The sequence below is a fragment of the Cavia porcellus genome, unplaced genomic scaffold (genome assembly GCF_034190915.1).
Source record: "Cavia porcellus strain 051 isolate PalLab524CR breed Dunkin Hartley unplaced genomic scaffold, mCavPor4.1 scaffold_21, whole genome shotgun sequence".
Taxonomy (NCBI): Eukaryota; Metazoa; Chordata; class Mammalia; order Rodentia; family Caviidae; genus Cavia; species Cavia porcellus.
Genome location: NW_026947504.1, coordinates 41879644 through 41904468, shown reverse-complemented (window position 1 = coordinate 41904468; position 24825 = coordinate 41879644). Strand labels below are relative to the sequence as shown.

The following is a 24825-nucleotide window of genomic DNA, read 5'->3' as shown; positions in this document are numbered from 1 at the left end:
AAAATTGGCTTTTACATGCAAAAGATTAAAACTAGATGCAAAAGATTAAAATTAGACCCATGTTTATTACCATGTACTAAAGTCAAAATAGACCAAAGATCTAAATATTAAAACAGAAACACTAAATTTACTAGATGACAAGGTAGGTAGAAATCTTGAAGACATGGGGTTAGGCAAAGAGTTCATTAACGAAACACAAACTGCATGTGAAGTACTTCCCAGAATCAACAACTAGGATCTCTTCTTATTAAAAAGTTTTTGTACTTCAAAAGAAATCACCAACAAAGTGAAAACAAAACCCACAGAAATGAAAAGCATTTTAGTCAGCTGTCCCTTAAACAAAGGACTTTTATCTAGAACATATAAAGAACTGAAAATTCCAAGACCCAAATTCAAAGACCCAATCCAAAAATGGGCATCTAAAATGAACATGTACATCTCAAATGAAGAAATACAAATGGCAAATAAATACATACTCAGTATCACTAGTCATTCGAGAAATACCAGTTAAAACAACTTTGAGATTCCATCTCACTCCAGAAAGAATGACTGCCTTCAAGAAATTAATTAAAATAAATTTGAATAAAAAATATATTATACCTTCTGGAGTTCAAGTGGTGACTAGTTAGTCTGCAGTACTTATATATTGTATTTTCTAACTTTAGTAGTAGGTGACTTAAAATAAATCAACAATAAAAGGCAAGTTACTTGAATTGTATGGTCTTTAAAATATTTGACTGAATTTCATCCAGGACTGTTACAAATAGTTAAGATAGTACAGAGGTAATCTACTCTGTAGGTATCCTCCTAAAGATACATTACAACCACATTTTTTGATTATTTCCTACTGTGATACCTTTTCTTTGACAATACATAATTTTTACTAGATCATTTTCTCTATATTCTCTAACATTTAAATCTTTATTATGACCTAAGGTGACTATACTTTCTATACTTTATCATACTTTCAACTTTAATCTACACTTATGATATACTACAAACCATGACAATAAGAAAGACGGTACACCAAAGCAAACTCCCAAAATTAAAATGCCCAATTTACCCTTTTAAAAATGGAATAGCATTATACAACAGAAAAGAGTGGGCTTAGCCACTGTGCAAAGAAAACAGCACTATTTCTTAGAAAGAGATATTAGCTTTAGTCCTAAAAACAGAGGCTGAACTTGTAAAAGGCAATTATCATAAACAACCTAATGTTTTGTTTTGTTTTCTTTTGTTTTTCTTTTCTTTTAGTACCGGGGATTGAACTCACGACCGCCTGCTTGAAAGGCAGGTGCTTATGAGGCTGAGCTAAATCCCCAGCCCCTGCAGCCTAATGTTTTTAAAATGAGAACTTTCTTTTTATTCTCTACTCTATACAGTTACAATACTACAACATTTTATATAAAAAAACTCCAAGGAAGAAATTATACAGTGTATGATGTGAAAGATGTGTAACAGCTTGCAAATAAATAAATATGTATTTTGGCTACTTACTTTCTGACATGCTGTAAATGAGGATGCTAATGGGTTTGAGCTTAATAGGTTTTTATCTGTGGACTTTTGCTAAGATGGTTTCTGCAGCCAGAATCTCCTTACTTGCTTATGCAAAATAGAGTAGAAAGTCTGCTAGCTTGAGAACTACCTTCAGTCTATCCCAATCTTGTTGGTTTGTAGGGTCAATTTTCTGATCACATAGCTTGGACTTATTATACTCAATTAAAACACTGTACTATACGTTTTAACTGTTCATCACTGATTCCAAATCATCTACATAACTTCCAAGTTTCATAGAAAATACTACACTTCTTCAGAAATGAAAAGTGTGGTAACCACCATAAAGGCTAAAAAAAGGTAGACACCGAATAATTAACTGTTGAAGTAAATGTGATATAAAATGATAATTTGATATCAGAATTTCATATTTCAAAACATTCTGAAAAAGCATGTAGTACATCTCTGGTTTTCTTATACTTGCTGTTATACACAATCAAATCTTTGTAATACTGAGTGTTTATTAATAAGTGCTATTTAGGGGCTAGGGATTTAGCTCAGCGGCATAAGCATCTGCCTTGCAAGCAGGCGGTCGTGAGTTCGATCCCCAGTACCGATTAAAAAAAAAGAAAAGAAAAAAAAGTGCTATTTAGTAGGTCTCTGAAGTAATCATATGTATTATATTTAAATCTTATTTTTATTACATGTAGAAGAAAAAATTTATCTTTTTGTTTTGTACCAGCTGACTCAACTATATTAAATTGGAAAAATCTGAAAAAACTTAAATGTTTAAAAGCCAAATCACTGGAGAAGGGAAGCCCACTTGTTCTTCAGTTGTGGTTCCTTTGTAAGTGGTGTCTTTCTTTAGAAGTCCTGAGTTATGCCTTGATCACATCAGAGAAATCACGAAAATCCTTTTTATTTAGGTATATTAAGTATTTCAAAAGGAATAAAGTCAAACAAAACCACAAAATAATTCATGCTAATAACTTCAAGCATAGATCCTAAGCTAAGATTTTTGTTACTTATACATTTTTAGATTTTAATGAGAATAAAAGATTTATTAAGCACATGTTTGCTTAATCACTGCTTCAAGTCACAAAGCACTTAAATACTGACTTTCTTACATAAAGTTTCTCAGTTTATAAAACATTTTCTATTGACAGATAAGGCACAGAAAAATGCATATGATATCTGTTAAGCTTTACTTTTAAAAACTTAAAGAAATCCTATGGGATAACAACACTCAATTTTTTTCTGAGAGTGTCACTCATAGAGACTTCCTAGAAAAAAATCTGGAAATAATTAGAAGCTATTCTAGTACCTTAAGGAGTTTACTTGAAAACTAAGTCTGCTATTCATCAAAGAATATAACATGTTAAGGATAATGTATAAAAAATAAAAACAAGGGTATATAGAGAAGAATGCAAAGCACCTAAACCATAGCTCCACTGTAATACCTAAAGTAAATCTATGATATAAAACACTATTATACACTGTGATATACTGAAGAACCTGTTGGAAACTGTAGCTTTCTGACTAAGCAATTGATTGTGTCAAATATAATATATAAAAATTATTTTAGTGTAATTTATTTTGCTTCAAAATAACAGGAAAAAAATTTAAAGATGCTAATAATTAAAATTTGAATGAATATCAAAAATCAAGAAGTTACTTTTTTAAAACATATCTTTGTGTCATAAGAGTTATACTGATTAATTATTCAGAATATAGTAAAATTTGTACTTAGCATTTGTAGAAGAATAAATAAGTTGTAATGATAATAATACTAATATTTTCTTAAAACTTAAAATACATTTTCCACAGAGATGTAAAATTCCACGAGGACAGGGTAGGGGTATACTGTATGCCATAGCCCTTGGAGTTTAAAAGCATGCCCATATGAAGTGAATTATCCTTGACAAGTACCTTCAGAAACTTGTAACAGGATCTCATGTAAATTTAGACCATATTTTTGATGCAAACTATTGGCAAAAGTAATTTTGTTTGAGCTCAGATAAGAAGGAAAAAAAAAACGTAAAATCTACATTATATGTAGTGGTTTACATGAAATTTCCAAAATTAAAACGAAAAACAGAAATAAAAGCATCAAATGTGTAGCAAAGACCAAAATGCTGCCAGAAAACAGCATTTTTCTTTTTCAATCCTTAGCTTCCTATTTGCTCCAACAAAATTTGATCTTTCAATAGTCTATTTTATTGAGGAGGAAAAGCATATTTTAATCAAACAAACCAGGAATTCTACTTGTATCACTTGTTTTAGCCAAGAATTAAATCACAGTATGGATAATATCTTAACTGTGTACATCACTGTGGAAAAAATATAGAAAGCACAAAGATAGATTCACATATTTAAGTATTTTTATTAGTACCAGTATTTTTTATTAGTGTGTATTTCAGCATTATATAAAACTATAAATACTTTCAAAGGGCTGACTAAAAAATACAGCAGAAAGAGTCTCTGGGTCTACAGCTTTAAAGATTCATCAGCATTGACTTCTGCCTTGGCAGGAAGACTGCTACAGAACTGTGCTAATTCTACAGGGATCAGAGCTATTGTAGGAGAGAGGCATTAAGGCCTATTGCAAAGAATGGTGCTCTAGAGAAAGCTCCATACCATCATTTATTGTATTTATTTCTCCTTATTAGGGGTCTGCTACTATTATGTTTGTCTTGCTAATGGATGAAAATACAATGTCAATTTCTATCAATTTGAATCATAGTGAAAAATGACAGGCTTCAGAAACTTGGAAAATGTTTCTATTTTTCTGCATCCTAAAAACCCAGGTTTTAAACACCCAAGGAGCAACTAATGATGAGAATTTTATAAATTAAACTTCACAGTAGAATAGTAAACTTTGCCCATCTTAACTGGATTGAAAGTGAACTATTCATTTGTTTCTTTAAAAAATTTTTCATGAAAACCAGTATTTCAGTTTAATAGAGGGAAAAAATAATTGGAGCTATTCACTTGTATACTTCTTTAAATCACTAAATGAGGCATATTTAATCAGTGATACTATTTGAAATATAAAAACTTTCAGTATATAAAACAGGCTTATTTTAAAATTCAATTTAAAAATCAAAGTGCGAGTCGTGTTTATAATACTGCTTCACTGAAAGTGCATTGCGTAGACAGCTTAAATTTCTCACTCTTCCTTTCAATCAATATCTGAGGCAAAGTTTCATCTCCAGGGCCCTTAATGGCAGGAATTCCTGGAGCCAGCAAATGAGTAATGTTAAACCTATGATTAGATGATGAGGCCATCAAAGACATTAGATCCTAATGCTACATTCCTCTTTATTTCTCTGAACTGCCATGAAACCCAGGCTAAGGAAGAATGAATTCTAAAGTATTTATTTCCAAAAAACTTAAGACAAAAATAAGCAGGTCTTCATGAATTTAAGAGGGCCAGATTAATCTCTTAGAATGCCTCTCGAACTCAGGACTTCAGCATTAAGTGACAAAATTTTCAAATGCTTTGCAGATGGACTCTTGCCAGGGGTGTTGTTTTAACTTCTTTCATATCACTATTCTTCTTGACTAAAAAGATGGAACTGAACCTCGTGATTTCTTTATGAATTTATTCCCAAAGAAAGTAAACCTGAAAACTGAAAATTAAAAGGTAAGTTTTTATTTTTGTTTTTGGTGATGTTTTACAGGATTATGTGAGACCATATTGCTGTTTATGTGGGAGTTAGCTGAGGTTTTAGACAGACACAAAACAATTATTAGAAATGGTTTAGATATATGTTTTTATGTCTGTTGAGGAAACTAAGGATGAATGTAATAAATACTTATTACAAAATATTAAATATTTATATAACTGGGAGCAGTATTTCAAGGACACTTGACGTACCTGGTGAAAGACCACTAAGTTTCTATTTTAGTTATCAGAAACGCTATATTGCAGTGTGTGGCAAACTTATGGCAGCCGTATTGTTTTACTTTTAAGACAAAAGATGTTAATATGTGAGTTGTTTTTCTAAACTTAAAACCTCGGTATTCATTTTAATTGCAGTGTTGGTGCTTTGCGATAAATAGGTGGGTTTTTCTGCTGTAGTTTGGGCACTCAGTCTCTAAAGGTTCGCCATCAAAGCTATAATTCTTAACTCTTTATTTAATTTGTCATAGTGGTTAAAAAGAAACTTACCCAAAAATATAATTCTATCTTTATTCTAGTTATTAAAGATCAGTAGGATTAGGTAGGTTGTTAGGATATACAAATTACACATTAAAAAAAAGGGAAAGCTACATGAATAAAGACCATTCATTAATGAACTGTATTAGTTTAGTTTTTGATTGAAAAAAACTTGTTTCTATTACTTCTAATTTAACAGAGGAAGACATAATGCAATAATAAGATGTACATTTTAAAAGGTGGGACTTAAGGAAGACAAAGGCGTAACAAATATGCACAAACACACACATATACACATACAGATAAAACAATAGGGAACAATAAAAGGATAGGGAGGATGCAGGAGGCTAGACAGCTAAAGAAAGTAGGAGACAGAGAGTAAGACAGTATTTACATGGCCGTATAGTTTAACAACTTATTTTATTCATATCTGATAATGCAAGTTTAAAAAAGTTATACATGCATATACATACATATATATATACATGTACATTCATTTTATTAATCACAAAAATTCCTCCTATTGCCTAATGTAATCAAGAAAATGAGATTTTTGTACCTGAGAGCAAAGCAGCATAACAAGCTCAACCACGGATGTGCTGGACTTCATACAGACAAGGCCTACAACAAAGAAAGGTTAAAATAAATGAAGTTACAACCACAGAAGTCACTATTACAAGGTCATTATGTAGTTTTTAACTTACACAAAACTATACTTAAAATTCCTAAAATAAAGTGAGTGAGAATATTCACTAATATATCTTTAAAATGTATTTTAATAGATTCTGATTAAACTAGATGTGAAAAATAATAAGAAACTGACTTCATGTTTTGGTTACTGTCAAAACCTTTTTAAATATTAAAATGAGGTGATTATTATTGAGGAGCTAGTTAGAACTGCTTATAATAGAAATATATTTGCTATAAGATTATATCTTAAAGCAAAGAAAAATTATTGCAAATCTGCCTAAATTTTTTTCTAAAGAGCAATTTAAAATAATTTACAAATAGGTAATTTCTTATAGCTTTTAAAATGCTTCCAAATTGTTAGAACAAATACTAGAAAAGGTGAAGTAATGTGTACCTAAAATATGATTACTCATCAAACCACTTACTATTTGCTGTGACCTACATTAAATACTATATGCAAATGGGCTTATTAAGTTTCCACTCTACTATGTGACTGAGGAGTAATACTATTTTAAAAGTAAGACAGCATCTAGTAAACAGCTTAAACATTAGTTATTCACTATTTTTCCCAATTAAAAGGATGACTGCTGTGTAACATGATGTAATAAGAAGATAGATCATAACTGCTAGAATTTTTTTTTTAAATGCCAACACACAGGAAGATGGAACCAAGGATTAATAACAATTCCTGGATAAGAGTATACTAATCATGATGCTTGCTACTTTAAAATATATTTCTAAAATCTTTCATTATTTTTTAAATTCAAAGATTTAAAAATGAAGTGTTTTCTTTTTGAGGGCAAATATAATCAATAAAATTGTCATATAATAAAAGATGCCATTCTTATAATGTTTTTAAAAAGAAAGTTAAAATGAAACATTTTTTCTTAAAGTAATTTCAATAAAGAATCTCAAACGTCTTGTAGACACTAGCAGGTATATGTATATATATATATATATATATATATATATATATATATATATATATATATAGTAGGCAGTGGATAAATACCCTTTGTGCCTATTTTGCTAAAGACCTGATCCTTATTGTACAGACAGAACAAGCAGTAAAGAGGCACTGGCATTCCATTTTATCAGATCTCTGGGCAGCCAGTTAACTAATGAAGTAAGAGGCAGATGTGAAAAGCTCATTTAGGAGACTACTGGTGTAACTGATCAGCAATTCTCATGCTCAGGAGCTAGAAGTCTGGAAAATTAATGGAACATTTATCACCTGTTGACCACTCAACTTTTTGAAAACTTTAAGGGCCACTACCACTGTCATAATTAAGATAATGTATGAATATCAACAAAGACAATAAGACTTTGATATAAGGAATTTATTTACCATATATTCTGCATATTATATCTTGAAATAAAATTAGAGAAAAACTTGCCATTGCACTTATTATACTAGTTTTTTTTTAAAACAACCTAAATGTCCCACTTTTAAGGACTTTTTAAAAGAACATTCATGAGTTTTAGAAATACTACCATTTCATCATAACAAAAGTATAAACAAATGAATCACTAATGCTTTATTTCAAAGAATGACAATAAATATAAAAAACTGCAATTTATAAACAGTATTTGCTCTCAGTATTTTCAAAAAGGCTATTGTACTTTCAACTCCACAGAATCTCACACCTTTATTAGTATGTTTTGTCTAATTAATGTACAACATTAGTTTTGGACAGAATGAACTACAGATATTCCTCAAAAGAAAAGGCGGGGAAAAACCTCTAACTTTGACAGTAAGAACACAAACAGGCAACTTTGGAAGATTTATGTTATATAGTTAGTTTGGACCTATGTCATTTGTCTTAGTAAGAGCGTTACCAAAACAAGTAGGTAAGGCCAATGTTCTACTAGAGATTGAAAATAAAGCATGACACTTTATTCTGGTATTAAACAAAATTATATTTAAAATTTAAGATATAAGTAATAAGAATGATATGGAATAACTATTTTAAGCTTTAAAAGATCTATTTATTTACTGATGCTATAAAAAATCTATAAACTATACATACATAGTTTACAAAGATATGTCTCAAGGTATGGTTTATCCATTTAATACTGGACAAGAAATTTATAATCGATTTAATTCATTTGACAGGGGCTCCTAAGGGCAAAATACAAGGTTGGAACTTAAAAATGTATACTAAAACCCAAAACATTATTATCAACAGTTCTTCAAGTACTCTTTGTGATTCAAATAAAATACCTAAATATCACATGCTTTACTATTTAAAAATCAATTTTGTATATGCTCTCTTATTTGGTCCTCTTAGTAACAGATAGGTAAAACTGGAGTGATTCAGTGACTAATTCAGAAGTTTTATTCAGTAAATGATAAAATGGGGACCTGAAAGCAGGCCGTCGTGAGTTCGATTCCTGGTACCAATAAAAACGAAAAAGACAAAAAAAACAAAGCCCATTTTACATTGACTACAGAGCTATATAAATAATTGAATATGAAAATTAAGGCATTGTAAGATTGTGAGAAAGATTGGGGTGATTAATTCTAATTTAGATAACAGCTTTTAGGTGAAGAAAGTAGTGTGTATCAGACATAGGGGGAAAATAATAGCTTAGGCAGAAAGGACAGAGGAAGCAAGGAATAATGAAGATATCAGAAAACAGTTTTATAGTTTAGGAGAATACATGACTAGATTAGAGAGGTATTTTAAAGCAGAACTTAAGGGCTAAGTTAAAAAAATCAAATAAATATAAAGACAAAGAAAATTTAAATAGTTTTGAGAGTTAATAGGAAGATAGTAGAACGAGTTATAAATGAGGGACACGATGAAAAGGATGGATTATGGCACTGCCATTCCATGATGGTACTGTGTGTGTGTGTGTGTGTGTGTGTGTGTGTGTGTGTGTGTGTGTGTGTGTGTGTTTGAGACGGGTTTTGTTACGTGGCTGGGGCTGCCTAAAATTCACAGCAATAATCCTGTCTCAGCCTGCTGAGTGCTGGGATTACAAAGCTAGTTACTCTGTGCTTCTGAATTAAGACATAAACACTCAAAGAAGCTGTGCATTTGTGCCTCTCAACACAACTCCAGTTAGGAGTGTGTGCCAATTAATAAAGTATTTTTACTTCAAAATATGTATTTACCAGAATAAATATTCTGACCAGAAATACTAACCCAGTACTACAAGTAGATGCGCAAATGGATTGCTGGCAATATACATTAGAGGGCTTAAGTAAAAGATGGCTTGCAAAAAGAAGATACTCTCATAGTGAGAAAACTGTTCACTAAGTGCTTTTATGATACTAGGAACTATTATTGGTAGAGGAAGTCAAATAAATAAGTGGCAAAGATAAAAGTACTTGAGAACATTAATTATGTAGACAAATTGAAGGTGGTCCACAACCATATAGCAAACAAAATGGATATTATTAAGTAATCCATTATCTAAAAAATTGGTAGTTTTGGTTTTATACTTAATAGGAATAGGAAGTCAGTTTCTACTTTGAGAACTTCTCCTCCTCCTCTTGTACAAAAAGCAATACAAAAATAAATAAATAAATAAAACTCTTCAACAAATGCTAAGTCAGAGAAACAACCAAAAATCAGTGTGAAGTTAAAAGTATGTCTATCTTTCAATAATATATAATGAGTACATGTTTAATACATGTTTTAATAAAGAGTGGTAAGATTCTCAGGCAAATCTTTATGCATCAGCTGAATTTGATGGTCCAGTGTAAATACTGTGGAGAAACTCCATTTCTACACAAATATCTACATCAAGGTGGGAGATAAATTTATTTAGCATCATAAAGACAAACAAGAAATCACACATTTAAGACATCAATGATTTTTCATCAAGGTCCCTTTCCAAAAGAGTAGCATTTGACAGAAAATCATGAACTACGTTTGCTGAATATATTCTCAAATATTAATTTGATCAACATTCACCAACTGGTGTAGTTGAAAGAGAAAAGAAGTCTAAGATTTTGAGGAAAAATAAGAGCATTTTAAGAACAACAGACCGACTTATTAAATAAATCATATATTGAGCACAGTGCACAATGTGCCAGACACCATCACAGGTACTAAAAAGAAGTGAAGAAAGTGGGGCAGACTACATAAACAAATCAGCAAGGCACAGACTCTTCACAGACAATACAAGATGTGAAAGCACAAAAAGCCTTGCAGTGGCTCTACCTAAAGATATTTTACAGGGGTGTGTGATATCTCGATTGGATGATGCTGAGTCTAGGTAGGCAGAAAAGGGGAAGAGAAATAAATGTTTGAGGCTTACAGAAATATAAATTAGAAAAATGGAAGTTGGAATCTAGTGCTGCGAAGTAAGAATAAAAGATTGCTCACTATGCCTCAGCTGCCTTTGTTTCAGTGGTGCATAGCTGGGAGTTTCTTTAAAATTCTCTCTTCTTGTGCTTGCTTCAGCAGCACATATACTAAAAGTCTTTCATCTCTACTTTTCACATGTTGTGAAATAATCTAAGACAGAGTGCAATACTATAAAGAATGTCTTTAGGATCTTGTGATGCTTATGTATCTCCCAGCACAATGGCTGTTTCCTGCATTTTCCACAATTCTCTTACTGAAACATGTTCTTTATTGTATTACTTTACCAGTATGGTTGGCTCCTCTGTAAAACCTACTTGCAATGCTAACATTTTAATATCTCTGCTTAATGAGGTCAAATCCTCAAGTAAGCAATAAATGAGACTCTTGCATTCAAAACCAAAAATACCCAAACCAAAAGAACAATAAAATCAACATTATAGTAACACTCAAAATAACAACGATGATTTACATTTTCATTATTGTAATGAAAATAGAGAAATTTTAATATGTTCAGAGGTAGTAGCAGTTCCTGTTTGCACTGCTACTACCATTTTAAGACTTGTCAATATGTTCCTTTAGAGATTTTAATCTATTACAAATGGAGGATATTGCAATATTAACACACTAAAACAATGTTAAGTTCATGAATTAAGCAAAAGCTCACTTTAATGTAAATCATCTATACCAGCTTACTTGGGTATCAAAGATGATCACTTTTGACTGGGCAAACATCTCTCCACTGTGAACAGTAAGAAAGTGAGATTCCATGTATTCACAACTTTTTTAGTTCACTAAGACCTTGGTTATCAGAAACTCATTACAGTCTCATTGTCTTTAGACTAAAGTCTCTGGCTATAAAATGTAAGCCAAGAATCAGGGTTTGTTTTTGTTTTTTGTTAAAGGCACAGATAGGAAATATTTTAGATTTTGTGGCCATAAGCTTCTGACACAACCACCCAACTCAACTGTTATACCAATGTAGTAAAAAATTTACCACAGCTAATAGATATGCAAATAGGCATCCAGTAAAATGGATTCATCTCAGGACACATGTCAAATACATACATACACATATGTAATGTGTGTCTATAGTATATATATGCAGCAAACATGTTTTCAATGCAGAAGCAATCATTTTAGATGCATGGCCACTGTAATTTTAAAATTCTACCCCCCCCCCAAAAAAAAGGGTGCAAAATTAAAGCTTTAAGACAAAATCAATTATCAGCAAAATTATGCCAGAATAATATGATGCAATTCAACATTTTACTTAGTGAGAATATCCATGTCACTACAGGCATATAAATGTGTTTAAGAAACTTTCCCAGACCTCCCTGAAGATGCTACAAAATTCACATGTGTGTAACAACTAGCTCTTTTAATTCTCAAAATACCTTAAGGTATTCTCAAAATACCTTAATTATAAAACACATTACCCTTTCGTTTGAAGGAGCTAACAATGAGTTACAGATATATGCACATCCATATTGATAAAAACTGTTAAGAGTACTATATGGGAAAAGAATTACAATATGGCACCGTACTTCTCCCCTCCCCATCAAAAATTATTTTTGAGGTCTGTATGAGATACTTTCATCTGGGGATATACCTCAGTGGCATAGTGCCTGCCTGGCAAATGTAAGTTCAATCCCTAATATCAACAAAACAAAACAGCACCTGGCTTTGCATTTCAGACATTTATTAAAATATGATTTATCTTTTTAAATATAAGAAATGAATGGCATTGTCTTTCATAAAATATTTTCAAAGATTAATAAAGAAATTAATATTAATATAAAAGTGAGTAAAGGTAATCTGACATAGCATGTCTTCCATGGTGAAATTCCACATGTTCATAGGTTGCAAAATTCCATTTCCAAATGTGAATGGCTCTTTTAAATTATAAATCTAAAACATTTAAATTTCCCATAAAAATGAAGTGAACTGTAACTCTAGTTATACCATACTCAAATAATCATGTTGATTAGTGTATTAAAATAAATTCTCTAATTTTTTAATCACCTGTTGATACAGCTTAGGAATTGAGAATTATTTGCAAAGTAGCAAGTTTGAAGCTCATAAGAATTATACGTAATTCTACTGAATGACAGGAAACAATTAAAAATGAACATATGGTGATGGATCTATGTAGATTTTGTTAATGATCAGATTGTAAAAAGGGCCCATTTTAATGCCTTAGAAGCATTATTATCATCATCTGTTAACTGTGATTCATTACCCCAAGTTTATTGTTTTATTGCTTATGCTTTAAAAACATTTGCACTATTCCATCAAAAATGTCATCATATCAGGAAAAATACTGTGCCAAATTCTTAATGTTCAATGCCAAGTAATTTTTCACTTCTATTTGCACATTCCATTGAAACACTATGCTTCATTTACACATGCTAAAACTAAGTTAAAATTTCTAAATTACTTGGTGTTTTTCAAGTTTAGAGTTAAGTTTTTTCTTTTGAAATTTTTTATTTAAATTACTGATTTAAGAAATATGATTAAACTGCTCCTATAAGGCTTGCATTAAGGAAGGGTCCAAAAGAAAACCAGAGACAACACAGCCTTTCGTTTGAAGGAGCTAACAGTGAGTTACAGATATATGCACATCCATATTGATAAAAACTGTTAAGAGTACTATATGGGAAAAGAATTACAATATGGCACCGTACTTCTCCCCTCCCCATCAAAAATTATTTTTGAGGTCTGTATGAGATACTTTCATCTGTAACATCAGACTGGAGATTTTACAAAGGGTGACTGACCTAACTGTCTGCCATTATCCTGACTTCCTGATTTAATTCAACAGCAATGAAAAAGGATGATATAAGGGCAATAAGAGACATTTTCACCATCATCAATCATATTGAACTTGCAATTCTCTTTGGGTTACATTTAATTACAGAACCAATTGTTAGTACTTTATCACATCTTTGTACCAACTTTCTTCTCTTTCCCAGAGCTCCACCAAATTCCAAAAGCTTCAGTTAAATTTTAATCCAGAGCTATATGTCTGGTTCAAATTTGACACTGAAAAAAAAAGACCCTAGTTCCACATATTCCAGAATAATACATCAATCATGTACATAAAGTAATACTAATAGTCAAAAGAGAATATATAACAAGTTAAACAGGCTTATGATTAAGCTATATAAAGTTGTATTTAAATAAAACAGTAACAGTAATGCCTTTTGCGGTGCTTTTTCTTTCCAACACTTAAAGAAGCGTACTACCTAAAACAGAAATACTATGTATCATTTTCATTTTCATCAAATACATTCATGAGGCCAAAGACAAAAGTAAAAAAAATTAGTAAAAGTAAATTATTTGATCATTATTGTTATTAAAGTATATACAGCAAAAAAAAAATTCTTTAAGGTTCAAACAGACTCAAGTAGAAGTCAACTGGGAAAACTGACTGCTTTATTTTCAAGAGCATGTTATCCAATTATAGGTTTAGATTGGATAAGTATCTCAGAAAACAAACAACAAATTTATGAAGCTCCTTAGATTTGCTCAAGGCAATAAACTGTCAAATTTGATCCAAGATGAATTTCTTTTAAAGCAAAATATCAAATGGAATTGAATAATAAACTACTCTATTTTCTTAGGCATAAAAGACATCTTAGAAGTTCCTTGAATTTTATAACATTGAAAATATTTTCAAATATCATAGAATTATAAATACAAACTTCCATCAAGGAATAATATATTTGAATAGCATATTATGGATAATATACACCAAAATACAGAGCACTAAATCAACAAAATTACTTTGCATAATCTGAAAATCCAAGTCACACCTGGCCATAATTCAAAGTGACGTTATATATCAGAAAATGGTCCAACACTGCACAATAAAGAAGAGGCACACACCTTTAATTTCAGGTAGTTGAGGCAGAAAAGAAAATTGGAAGTTTGAGGCCAACCTGACCAACTTAGTGAGAACCTGTTTCAAAATAAAACTTTAAAAAGGGAAAGATTGGGGATTAATTCCATGCTCTCTGCTTTCACAACCCAGTACAGAAAAGAAAAAAAAAAAAAAAGGAAATAAATGTATGAGTTGCTTTGGAATAAAAAGAACTTATAACTAAAAATATAAAAGTAAATTATACTTTTCTCTTACAATATATGATACAGATCTTTTAATAAAATAGTTAACTTTTGAAATCACAAGAATTAGGAAATCTATAAATAGCACCAAATGGTTGCCATAAAAAATAAAAAGGGGGCAATTCTTTATTTCCAAGAATTAAAGGTATTCAATGATTCAGCCCTAAATATAACTATGTACACTATATGACAGGGCACAAATATGAAACAGATATGTTGCACAAGCTAGACAAGTGTAAGTTTTACTAGAGGACCCCAGCAGACAAATATACTAGTTTCAATTAAGGAGACCAGGAGTTATTTCAGAACCACATTTGAACAGACTCACTAAGTAAAATAAATGGTGTGATCAAAGTAATTTCTATCCTTACTATAAGAAAATGCTGGATTAAGAGTTACCAAATGAAAATATTTAACTCGAAAGAATGTAGCTATCAATTTCTAATTAAAAATTGATAGGAAGCATTCTGAGATTACCAATCAAAAATTATATTATTCAATTTGTAAAATAGGGTATTTAAATTGATATAAATATCCTCTTCACTTGATAGTATACACAGTCCCAAGAACCTGCTCTATAACAAAACAAAAATGTAAATACAAGAATACATTTTTCAATCAAATGTTTCATTGTTCTGCGTTTAAATTACCTCTATAATCTTTCTAACTAATTTAGTTAAAACAATATGTTTAATGATAAAGATATCTTGAGTCGGACTTACTTGAGTCAGAACAACTATGGAATACAGAAACAACAGTTTAAGTATCTTAATAGGTATATTATGCATGACAAGTCACATTTTTATATGAAAGAGAAAGAAAATTCTGCAGAAAATTGGTATCACAAGTTTAAGTTTTAGCTGTTACAAAAGCTATTTCTCACAATTATTTCAGAAGCAATTATGTTAGTTAGATACTAACCAAGACAGACTAAGAGCATAAAATATAAATAGACAATGTCTATACAAAACAGTGAAAATAAGGCTACAGAGGAAAATAACAGATACAGTGCAAAAAAGATTAGTTCTCTAGGAAAGGTCCACAGAGGTCACAGTTCTAAATACATACTGGCTAAAAGAAATGAAATGGAAAAATGATTTTAAGTGATCAGCATTGTACCATATATGAAAAACATCCACAATCTTTATTTACATTATCCTGTTAGTCTCAAAAACTATGTTTATTTAGCACAAAAACTTCAGAAGGACATAAATGAAATGGAATTCATCTAGAAGAAAACTGTTCTATAGGAAGAAATATTCTCAAGATAATATGATCTAGCAAACGTCAGAAACCAAAGAAACTCATTCTGCATATAAGCTTTCTGAGGAAAGAGCTACAGCAGGAAGGGGAAATACTAATCTAGATTTGAGAAAGTAGCAGAAATGGATTTTTTTTTAATTTAGAAAGGCTACTCTAATCATAAGAGATGTAAGGCAATAAAATTCTGTCCCTCAAAATGTTGACAGAAAGTTGCAGAGGACTATATAAATATAAATGTACATGTCTGTCTATCTATCTTGGCATTGAAGTTTGAATGTCAGAGAACAATTTACATGAAAAAATATTTTAGCATACTATGAAAACATCTCAAAACAGAAATCATAATTGATGCATTTGTGCAATACTTCATAGTTTTTCAATTATATTTCTCAATATGTTTCATCATTTAAAATTTCTAGAAAGACATTTCTACAGATATTGAAATATAACTACTCAAGTCTACAGTACGGTGTCCGAATTTAAGTGCACCAGACCTTTTCCTAAGTAGGTGGTGATCTTTACTTTTGGAGTAGAGTCTCTTATGAAACTGACTTAAATTCAAAATGCACGCGCACACACACACACACACACACACACACAATTTTAACAAAATGAATTCCAAAGAGCTTTAAAGAATTGGAAAACATTTCATTATGTATTAACATTGTCCTTTAAAAGTCAACCTGATTTGGATGTGATAAACAATATGGAAATAAAGGGCGGACATGGGAAATGGACAACCATTCTAGGTGCAAGTCAGGAAATGTCTATTCACTTCCTCAGGCTTCTTTAGCAAGAGTTAGTCCTTGATGGTTTATTTCTCTTGTGATCCATAGTACCTAAGTTATGGCAACTCATCTAATGAAAGAGCATTCATAATATGGAAAATTATGTTTTGATACCTGAGACAAACTGCAGACTGATGGCCACAGTTGACATGCACTACGCCTGAGCTCACAGTCTGAAATTAAGGGAGTAAGGAACAACAGCTGGACAGACAGACGAAGCGTTAGGAAAATGTATGCTTGTATATATTCTTGCAGTTGTATTGCTTGTTTAGGTGGATACTACTACTAATCAGAATGTTAGTAATTTAAACTCAATAGTTTTTTGTGTTTCCTGCGAGCTATATCAGGGTTTATTCTGAGCTCTCAGAAACCAGGCAATTTCATTAGCATTATACAATTCTTTAATCTGTATCTAGTTTTTAATTAGGTACAAGAAGTTTTGGACTGAAAATTAGTATCTGCTTTGAGTGTAGCTTCAACAAACTAAAAAGCTGGGTAAATTTGAACAGAGACATTTTTCCTTGACATGAAACCTCTGTGTCAGTAAACAGATTGATGATTTTTAATTTTTTTTTAAAAAATAGCTACGCATTTTATATAACAATTCAATATACAGAGCTAAAATAAATGATTTATGAAATGGTACTTTTTGTTCCCTGTGACATTCTGAAAATTGCATAGTATGACATTAAAAAAAAAAAAACGTGTGAATGTCTGTATGAATAACACCACACATGGGTCATAATTTGCAGTCTGAAAATCAGCTCAGTAGTGCTGACACACCACCTTTTTCCATGAGGCCCACATACATTTTACACTTTGAGATGACTAGGAAAAGAGGATAAACATTTTCAGAACACTTGAAAGTTATTTAATTTTAATTTTAGTACTCATAAAGTTTTACTAGAACATAGCCATGCTTTTTTCTTTATATACTGTTTATCGCTATGTCCAGCACAATGGTAATGCTGAGCAGTTAAGATGGTGTGCAGTTGTAAAGGCATAAGTATGTACTCTTTGGGTCATTACAGAACATCGGCCAAACCCTGTACTAATGTATACATGCTTGTTTCTGGGTTAAATATCCCTAATTCTATGTCCTTATTTAGGTCTTACTAAGCTGAACTGGTATAAAAAGAACATGCATGACAGTGGGAAGAAAATGATATGGAAAAATACTCGTTACTAGTCAATTAGGCCTCAGATTTCTATTTCACTCCAGACTTAAAAATGAAGAATACACAAATAAATGTTACTTGGTGGTAGTATTAAGATTAAAATCACTTACAGATTATGTCTTTGTTCATTATGTCTTTGTTCATCTTGTAGCTGTGAAGTATTTTAGTTTTATGATGGGCTCAAGTAAATGCTGAGAGATGTGTTTCGTTTTTCGGCAGAGATTAGGTTTGTGCATAAGGTGGCCAATTGCATTGCACTGTACTGATGTCCAAAATGTAGCCAGTGACTTCTTCTCACTTTACACATTTTAAGAGAAATGGTCTTTCAACTGTACTTTCTTTTTTTTGTCTTTTTTGTTTTTATTGGTACCAGGGATCGAACTCAAGGACCGCACACTTGCAAGGAAGGCGCTTATGCCGCTGAGCTAAATCCCCAGCCCCCTCAACTGTACTTTCTTTATCTTGCCTTGTTCACACCTCAACCCTTACTTAACATCCTTTTCGTTCAATAAATTTTAGTTGTTTTTTCTGTCCTCAAGCTCCCTTTGTATTTAACCTTTGCTGTGTCTTACAAGGTTGCTTCTTATTCATGATTTAATTCTGTCCTCTGTTCAAATTCTTTCAAGAATGATTGTGATCTGTATTTTTCTCTATAATTCATACATTTGTCAGATTTCCTGTTGCTGCCTTTGTAATCTCATTTCCACATACTGCTTTTACATAATGTTCAGTAATTTCTATGAACAAAGCAAGCTTTTGTGGCTGTGCTTGACTATATACCTCACTATACCTGGTTCTTTGCCAGGTTAAAGCTGAACAACACACTGTACACGTGTGGTTTTGTGTGTATTGCACTGCTATTTTACCCAATTTTCACTTCTGGTTGAAAACAAAGTAACAGGGTAAATATTAGCAAAGATCATCTCTCTAAAATATACACAAAACTTGAATTTTTACATTGAAATGTATTAAAAATTGGGAAACACAAGAACTTTTACTGTCACCATTACACATAGCATGTTCACTGTTCTAATGAGTTAATTATGGAAAAATCAGTTTTTTCTTGGTATTTTAAATTATACCTTTCTCTATCATTGAAACCACTTAAAACCAAGTACTGAATCTATTTGACTATAGAAACAATTTTTCTATACCCCTACCTATTAACACATATTTCAAGTTTTCTGTTACCCTCTTACCTATTAATAAATATTTTTCTGAGTATATTATGTACCAGGTACTGTGTTAGTTCCTAGAATTCTCATAGAGATTAAAGTCTTGAAGAATAGAGACTTTATCAGTTACTCAAATATTGGCTACTACTGCAATTTTGATACACGCAATGCAAAAAAAGTACATTGTGCTACAACAAACTATAATTTTATGCTGTCAAGGGAAATTTAGTTGGGGGTAATAGATCAATCTTCTCAGAAGAAGTTTATGATATAAAGTAGTCAGCTGGAAATATGTAGGTTAATGGAAAGTGTTTCAAGGTCATTAAAAAGTAATTCATTTATGATACTTACCTGAAACCCTTTTTTATACTCATCAATTATTTAAAAAATTAAATTCATTGAATTACGCAATTACAGTATGTAAACATAAATCACCATGTAGAATGATTGTTTCTTCTACACAAATACTACCAAAATGTACATAAGGCAGTATTGTTTCTATTATTTAACTGAGAAGAATGTAAGAATAACCCATATACTGGCTTGTATTTAATTGCCTGGATCAATTACTGATCTAAATATTAGCACACAAAGTTATTTTTATGTAGCAAAGTTGCTATTGTTATTGTTTCAATCCCATTTCCAGAAATACTCCTCATGCTACAATAAATTTTTAGCAAAGCATTAATTTCTAATGTTTCAAAAAAAAGGAAATAATACAGCATGAACTCATCTGAGCCTGGCTCAATGTTCTTTACATATTTATGAAACTTATGCAGTTTACTAGACGTAATTCATTCTTTTGTTACTAATAATCTATGCAGTTTACTAGACGTAATTCATTCTTTTGTTACTAATAATCTATCTTAGGGATAGATAATTATTTGATAACTACTCATCTGTTGGTGAATACAGTAAGTGGCTGATTTTTGATGTGATTATTATGAATGCTGCATTGGAAATTTAAATAATTCTTTATGTTGACATATGTTTGCAAGTGACTTAAATACTAACTACATGTGGAATTGCTGTGCCAAATTTTAAGTAAATGGTTACTTTTGTGAAATTTCCAATTTATTACTGAAGATGGTTTTACCAATTTACATAGTGAATCAGTAATACACTACTAGATACTTATACTATTCTACATACATAAATAATTTCACCTGAAATTAAAGCTTTTCTCCTTTCTAATCTGCATCTTATTTTTGTGTTTTACTACACTAGTTAAAACTTCTGATAAATTAAGTGCTAAGAGGTGAAACTCTTTCCTCTTTCCCAATTTCATCTAGTGCTCTATTTTTAAATAACGTGTCTTTTTTTATAATGCATTTTTAAAAAATTTGGCATTTCTTGGGATGGAAACGCTATACACACTAAAGAGGTTCTCATCCAGTGAGCTCTATCTTACAGTTTACAACTTTTCATTTTTTAAGTTTAAATTGCTCATACATTAAAATTGATCATTTAAACTTGCTTTTACATTGATACATATTTACTGAAAACAAAAGATGAAACCAATACACAAAAGTGCTGATGTGAAGATTACAAGTAAAATGTATCTACTTTTTAGAACTTATATAAGGTTTATATCAGCTTTTTACTGTTGTCTGTTTTTAATAGAATTTATTCAATTCCAATTTTATGAATTTTTTTCTCAGTTTTACTATGGTTTCATACACATAATACATATGTGTATTACATATTGAATTGTATGGTTTCATACACATAATAAAGTCTTTCCTGTCAAACTTTTTTTAAGAGTAAAGTTCAACAGTACTGCATTAATTCATAATGTCGTATAGCATTCACCTTTATCTATCTATATAACTCGTTTGTCTTGCAAAATTTGCACTCTACATTCATTAAACAACTCTCCATTCCTGATTCTCTTAAACCTATAGCAACCACCATTCTATTTCCTGTCCCTTTGACTATGGTAAGAACATTAGATACAAACAGAATCATGTAATATTTGTTTCAGGTCCTGCTTATTCGACTTAGCATAATGTCATCAAGATTCATCTATATTTTGTTATAGGTTAGAATTTCCCTTCTTTTAAAGATTGAATAATATTCCTTTGCATGCACATATCACATTTTGCTTATCTATTCATGTATCAATGGATATGAGTTACTTCTATAGCACAGCATTTGTGAATAATGCTATTATGAACAAGGGTATGCAAATATCTCTCCATGATGCTGCTTTCCAAGCCTTGTGCTACATATCCAGAAGTTGAACTGTTGTATGAGATGGAAATTCTGTTTTTATTTTTTAGAAACCACATATTGTTGTCCATATCAACAGTACACAAGAGTATCATTCACCTTTTCCATATGTTTCTGACATTTGTTACTTTGTCACGACTATCCACTTTAGTGCATGTGACATGGAATCTTATTGTGGTTTTGATTTACATTTCCCTAATACTCAGCAATGGTGAGTATTTTCAGGTGCTTTTTGCTCATTTAAATCTTTGGAAAATACTTGTTCGGGTCTTATTTTCTTTTTTTATGTGAGTTTTTTTCTATTGAATTTTAAGTTATTTACATATTTTGAATATTGATCCCTTGTTAGATATGCATATGGCAAATATTTCCTCCTTCTCTGTAGGTTGCTTTTCTCTGTTGACTCTATCTTTGAGACAGAGAAACATGCTTAAATCTTTATGAAGTCCGATTTTTCCAATTTTCTTTTACTGACAATGCCTTTAAGGGTGTATTTAACACTAAATCTAATGTCATAGATATTTTCTTAGAATTATTTTTTACTTCTTAAATTGATAAATTATATTCATTTACTGTGTATATGTTCAAGTGTATAGACCATGGAATGACTAAATTGAGCCAAATAAAATACTAACAGTCACTACTTTTATGATACGAACATTTTATATCCACTCTTAGTATTTTGCAATACCATACCATACTATTAACTATTGTCATGAGGTTGTACAGTAAACCATCTAACAGACACTTTTATTCTTTGACTAACAACTGCTTAATTCTCCATCTCAACCCCAACTCTTAATAAATAACATGTCACTCTCTTACTTTTACAAAATCAAAGTTATTAGATACCATATATGAGGAATTTATTTTTGTACCTGCCTTTTTTTTTTTTTTTTTTTTTTTGTCCGTTTCATTTTTACTGGTACCAGGGATCGAACTCACAACTGCCTGCTTGCAAGGCAGGCACTTATGCCGCTGAGCTAAATCCCCAGCCCTTACCTTTTTTCTTAACCTAATGCCTTCAGGCTCAACCATGTTGTTGCAAATCATTATATATTTTTTAAAGCATGATAGTATTGCATTGATAATAATGGGTCATATTTTTATATTTTTTATAGTACACTTGTCTGACTTCAGTGTCAGGAAAATGCTGGGTTACAAATGTCTGACAAAGTTTAATAAGTGAAACTCTCAGGTCCTGGGATTTTCTTGGTGGAAATTTTTTTACATTATTGATTCAATCTTCTCATCCATTTATTTAGATTTTCTATTTCTTTGCAATTCAATCTTAGAAAGTTGCATGTGTCTAGAAAATAATCAACTTCTTTGCTATTCAATTATTTGCTTTCTAACTGTGCATGATAGTCTGACAATTTGCACTTCTATAATCAATTGAAATTATATCCTTTTAATTTTCAGTTTTTCTTTTTCTTAGTATAGCTAACAGTTTGTCAGTTTTATCCTTCCCTTTTCAAAAATCTAACTTCAAATTTGTTGATCTTTTTCTACTGTATTTTTCATCTTTATCTCATTAATTTTGGCCTGGTATTTTGTATTTTTAAAATGAAACATGCTACTTGCACTCATTTTTCTAATTTCCAGTGTTGCCAAATTAGGCTGTATTTTTTTTTTTTTTTTTTTTTTTTAGTTTTTCTTATTTTTTTCATGTAGTCATGTACTATTAAAGTTTTCCTGTTAGAAGAGTTTTTTGAAGTATCTACAGATTTTGGTACAGTGTGTTAACATTTTTGTCTTGAGAATATTTTATAATTTCCTATTAATTTCTATACTGATCACTTGGTTGTACAGAAAGTGTTAAATTTCCATGTATGCTTCAAAGTTCCTCATTATTACTTTCCAGTTCTATGCCACGGTGGTCAAGAAAAATACTTTATATGATTTCAGTCTACTTAAATTTGCTGAAACTTATTTTGTGGCTTAAATATGATCCATCCTGAAAAGTGTTCAGTGTACAGCTGAGAAGAATGTGGATTCTGCATCTGTTGGAGGGTATGTTCTTTGCATATCTATTAGATTCACTAGCTCTAGAATGTAATTTAAGTCCAGTGTTTTTTACTAGTTTTCTATTTGAGTAATATGGCCACTGGATATTGTGAAATCCTCTGCTATTATGGTACAGTAGTCTTCAATTTTGTATACAGTGTTAGGCAAGGATCCAGTCATTCTTTTGCATATCCACTTTTTCCATTTGGTGAAATGACTACCCTATCTGCATTTAACATATTGTCAACCATGTCAAAATTTATGTGACTGCATACATAAATATGTATTTATGGGTTACAGCTTATCCCATGGATTTATACAGCTATCATTACTTTAGTATGAGACTGTTTTGATTACTGTAGCTTTAGATTAATTGTGTGGTTGAGTTTTCTATCTCTCTACAAAACACACAGAGGTTTTGATAAAGATAATGAACATCAGTGAATTTCTTTGGATAGCATACACATCACAGAAATACTAAATCATTCAATCCATGAGTATAAGATATCTTTCAATTAGTCATTTTGATTTCTTTCAGCAATGTTTGTAGTTTTTACTGCACGAATCTATTTAATGTGAAGCTTTGAATTTAACACATATACTGATCTTTGAAATGCCAACAATAATCAGAATGCACACTAGTTCTATCCAATAAGAGCTCCTGTACTATACCTATACACTAAGGTCTTATCCTCACCCACAGCTCCTGGAGACCACTGATCTGTTTTCTTCCTTTCTGTCCACATGGAACGCAAGTTCATGTGCATGTGTGTTAGATTGAATGATTTATCCCACAGATTCCTATGGCTCTGGTTACCCTGTAATCATTTTTTTTTTTTTGCTTCCACTTTGGAAAGATATTGTTCCTCTCCATCTTCATTGGGATTTCTTAATTAGTATAAAATATGCTAATTCAAATAGTTTCACTTTAGACTTTTTCATTCCCCATAATATTTCTTATTGTCCATTTTTCTTCAGTGTCAGCTTTTCCTTACACACTTTTATGACACCATACCATCACTGTATTTTAAACCTTTACCCTCCACATTTGTGAAAAACTTTCGGCAAATGATTTTCCTTGTTTATTTATTAACTTTTACCATTGCTTTGTTTCATGCCTAATAATATTGTTTTTGAGTGATGGTCACTGTGAAAACTATATTTGTAATCACTTGAATTTTGCTATATCCCTTTTACATTTAGGGTTTTGTTTTCACAACTGTATTACAGATAGGTAAAGCAATTTGATCTTTTTGAGTTCTACTTTGAAGATATCTTTTTAAAATTGATGCCAGATTAAAATGGTTTAAAAGTATTGCTCACTCTAGAAATACCTTTACTAATAATGCAAAATCCTTCTGAGTTTGCTACTTACTGTCCCAAGTAATT

General features: G+C 31.0%; 1 protein-coding gene across 10 annotated transcripts in view; it reads right to left on the bottom strand.

Moving 5' to 3' along the window:
- Nbea (neurobeachin) overlaps positions 1 to 24825 on the bottom strand; it is a 673150-nt gene that overhangs the window by 344599 nt on the left and 303726 nt on the right. For all 10 annotated transcript variants that reach the window (XM_063232848.1, XM_063232849.1, XM_063232852.1 and 7 more), the window contains one exon: positions 6216 to 6277. In XM_063232848.1, coding sequence (XP_063088918.1) covers positions 6216 to 6277 — 62 coding nt within the window. The remainder of the gene's footprint in view (positions 1 to 6215; positions 6278 to 24825) is intronic.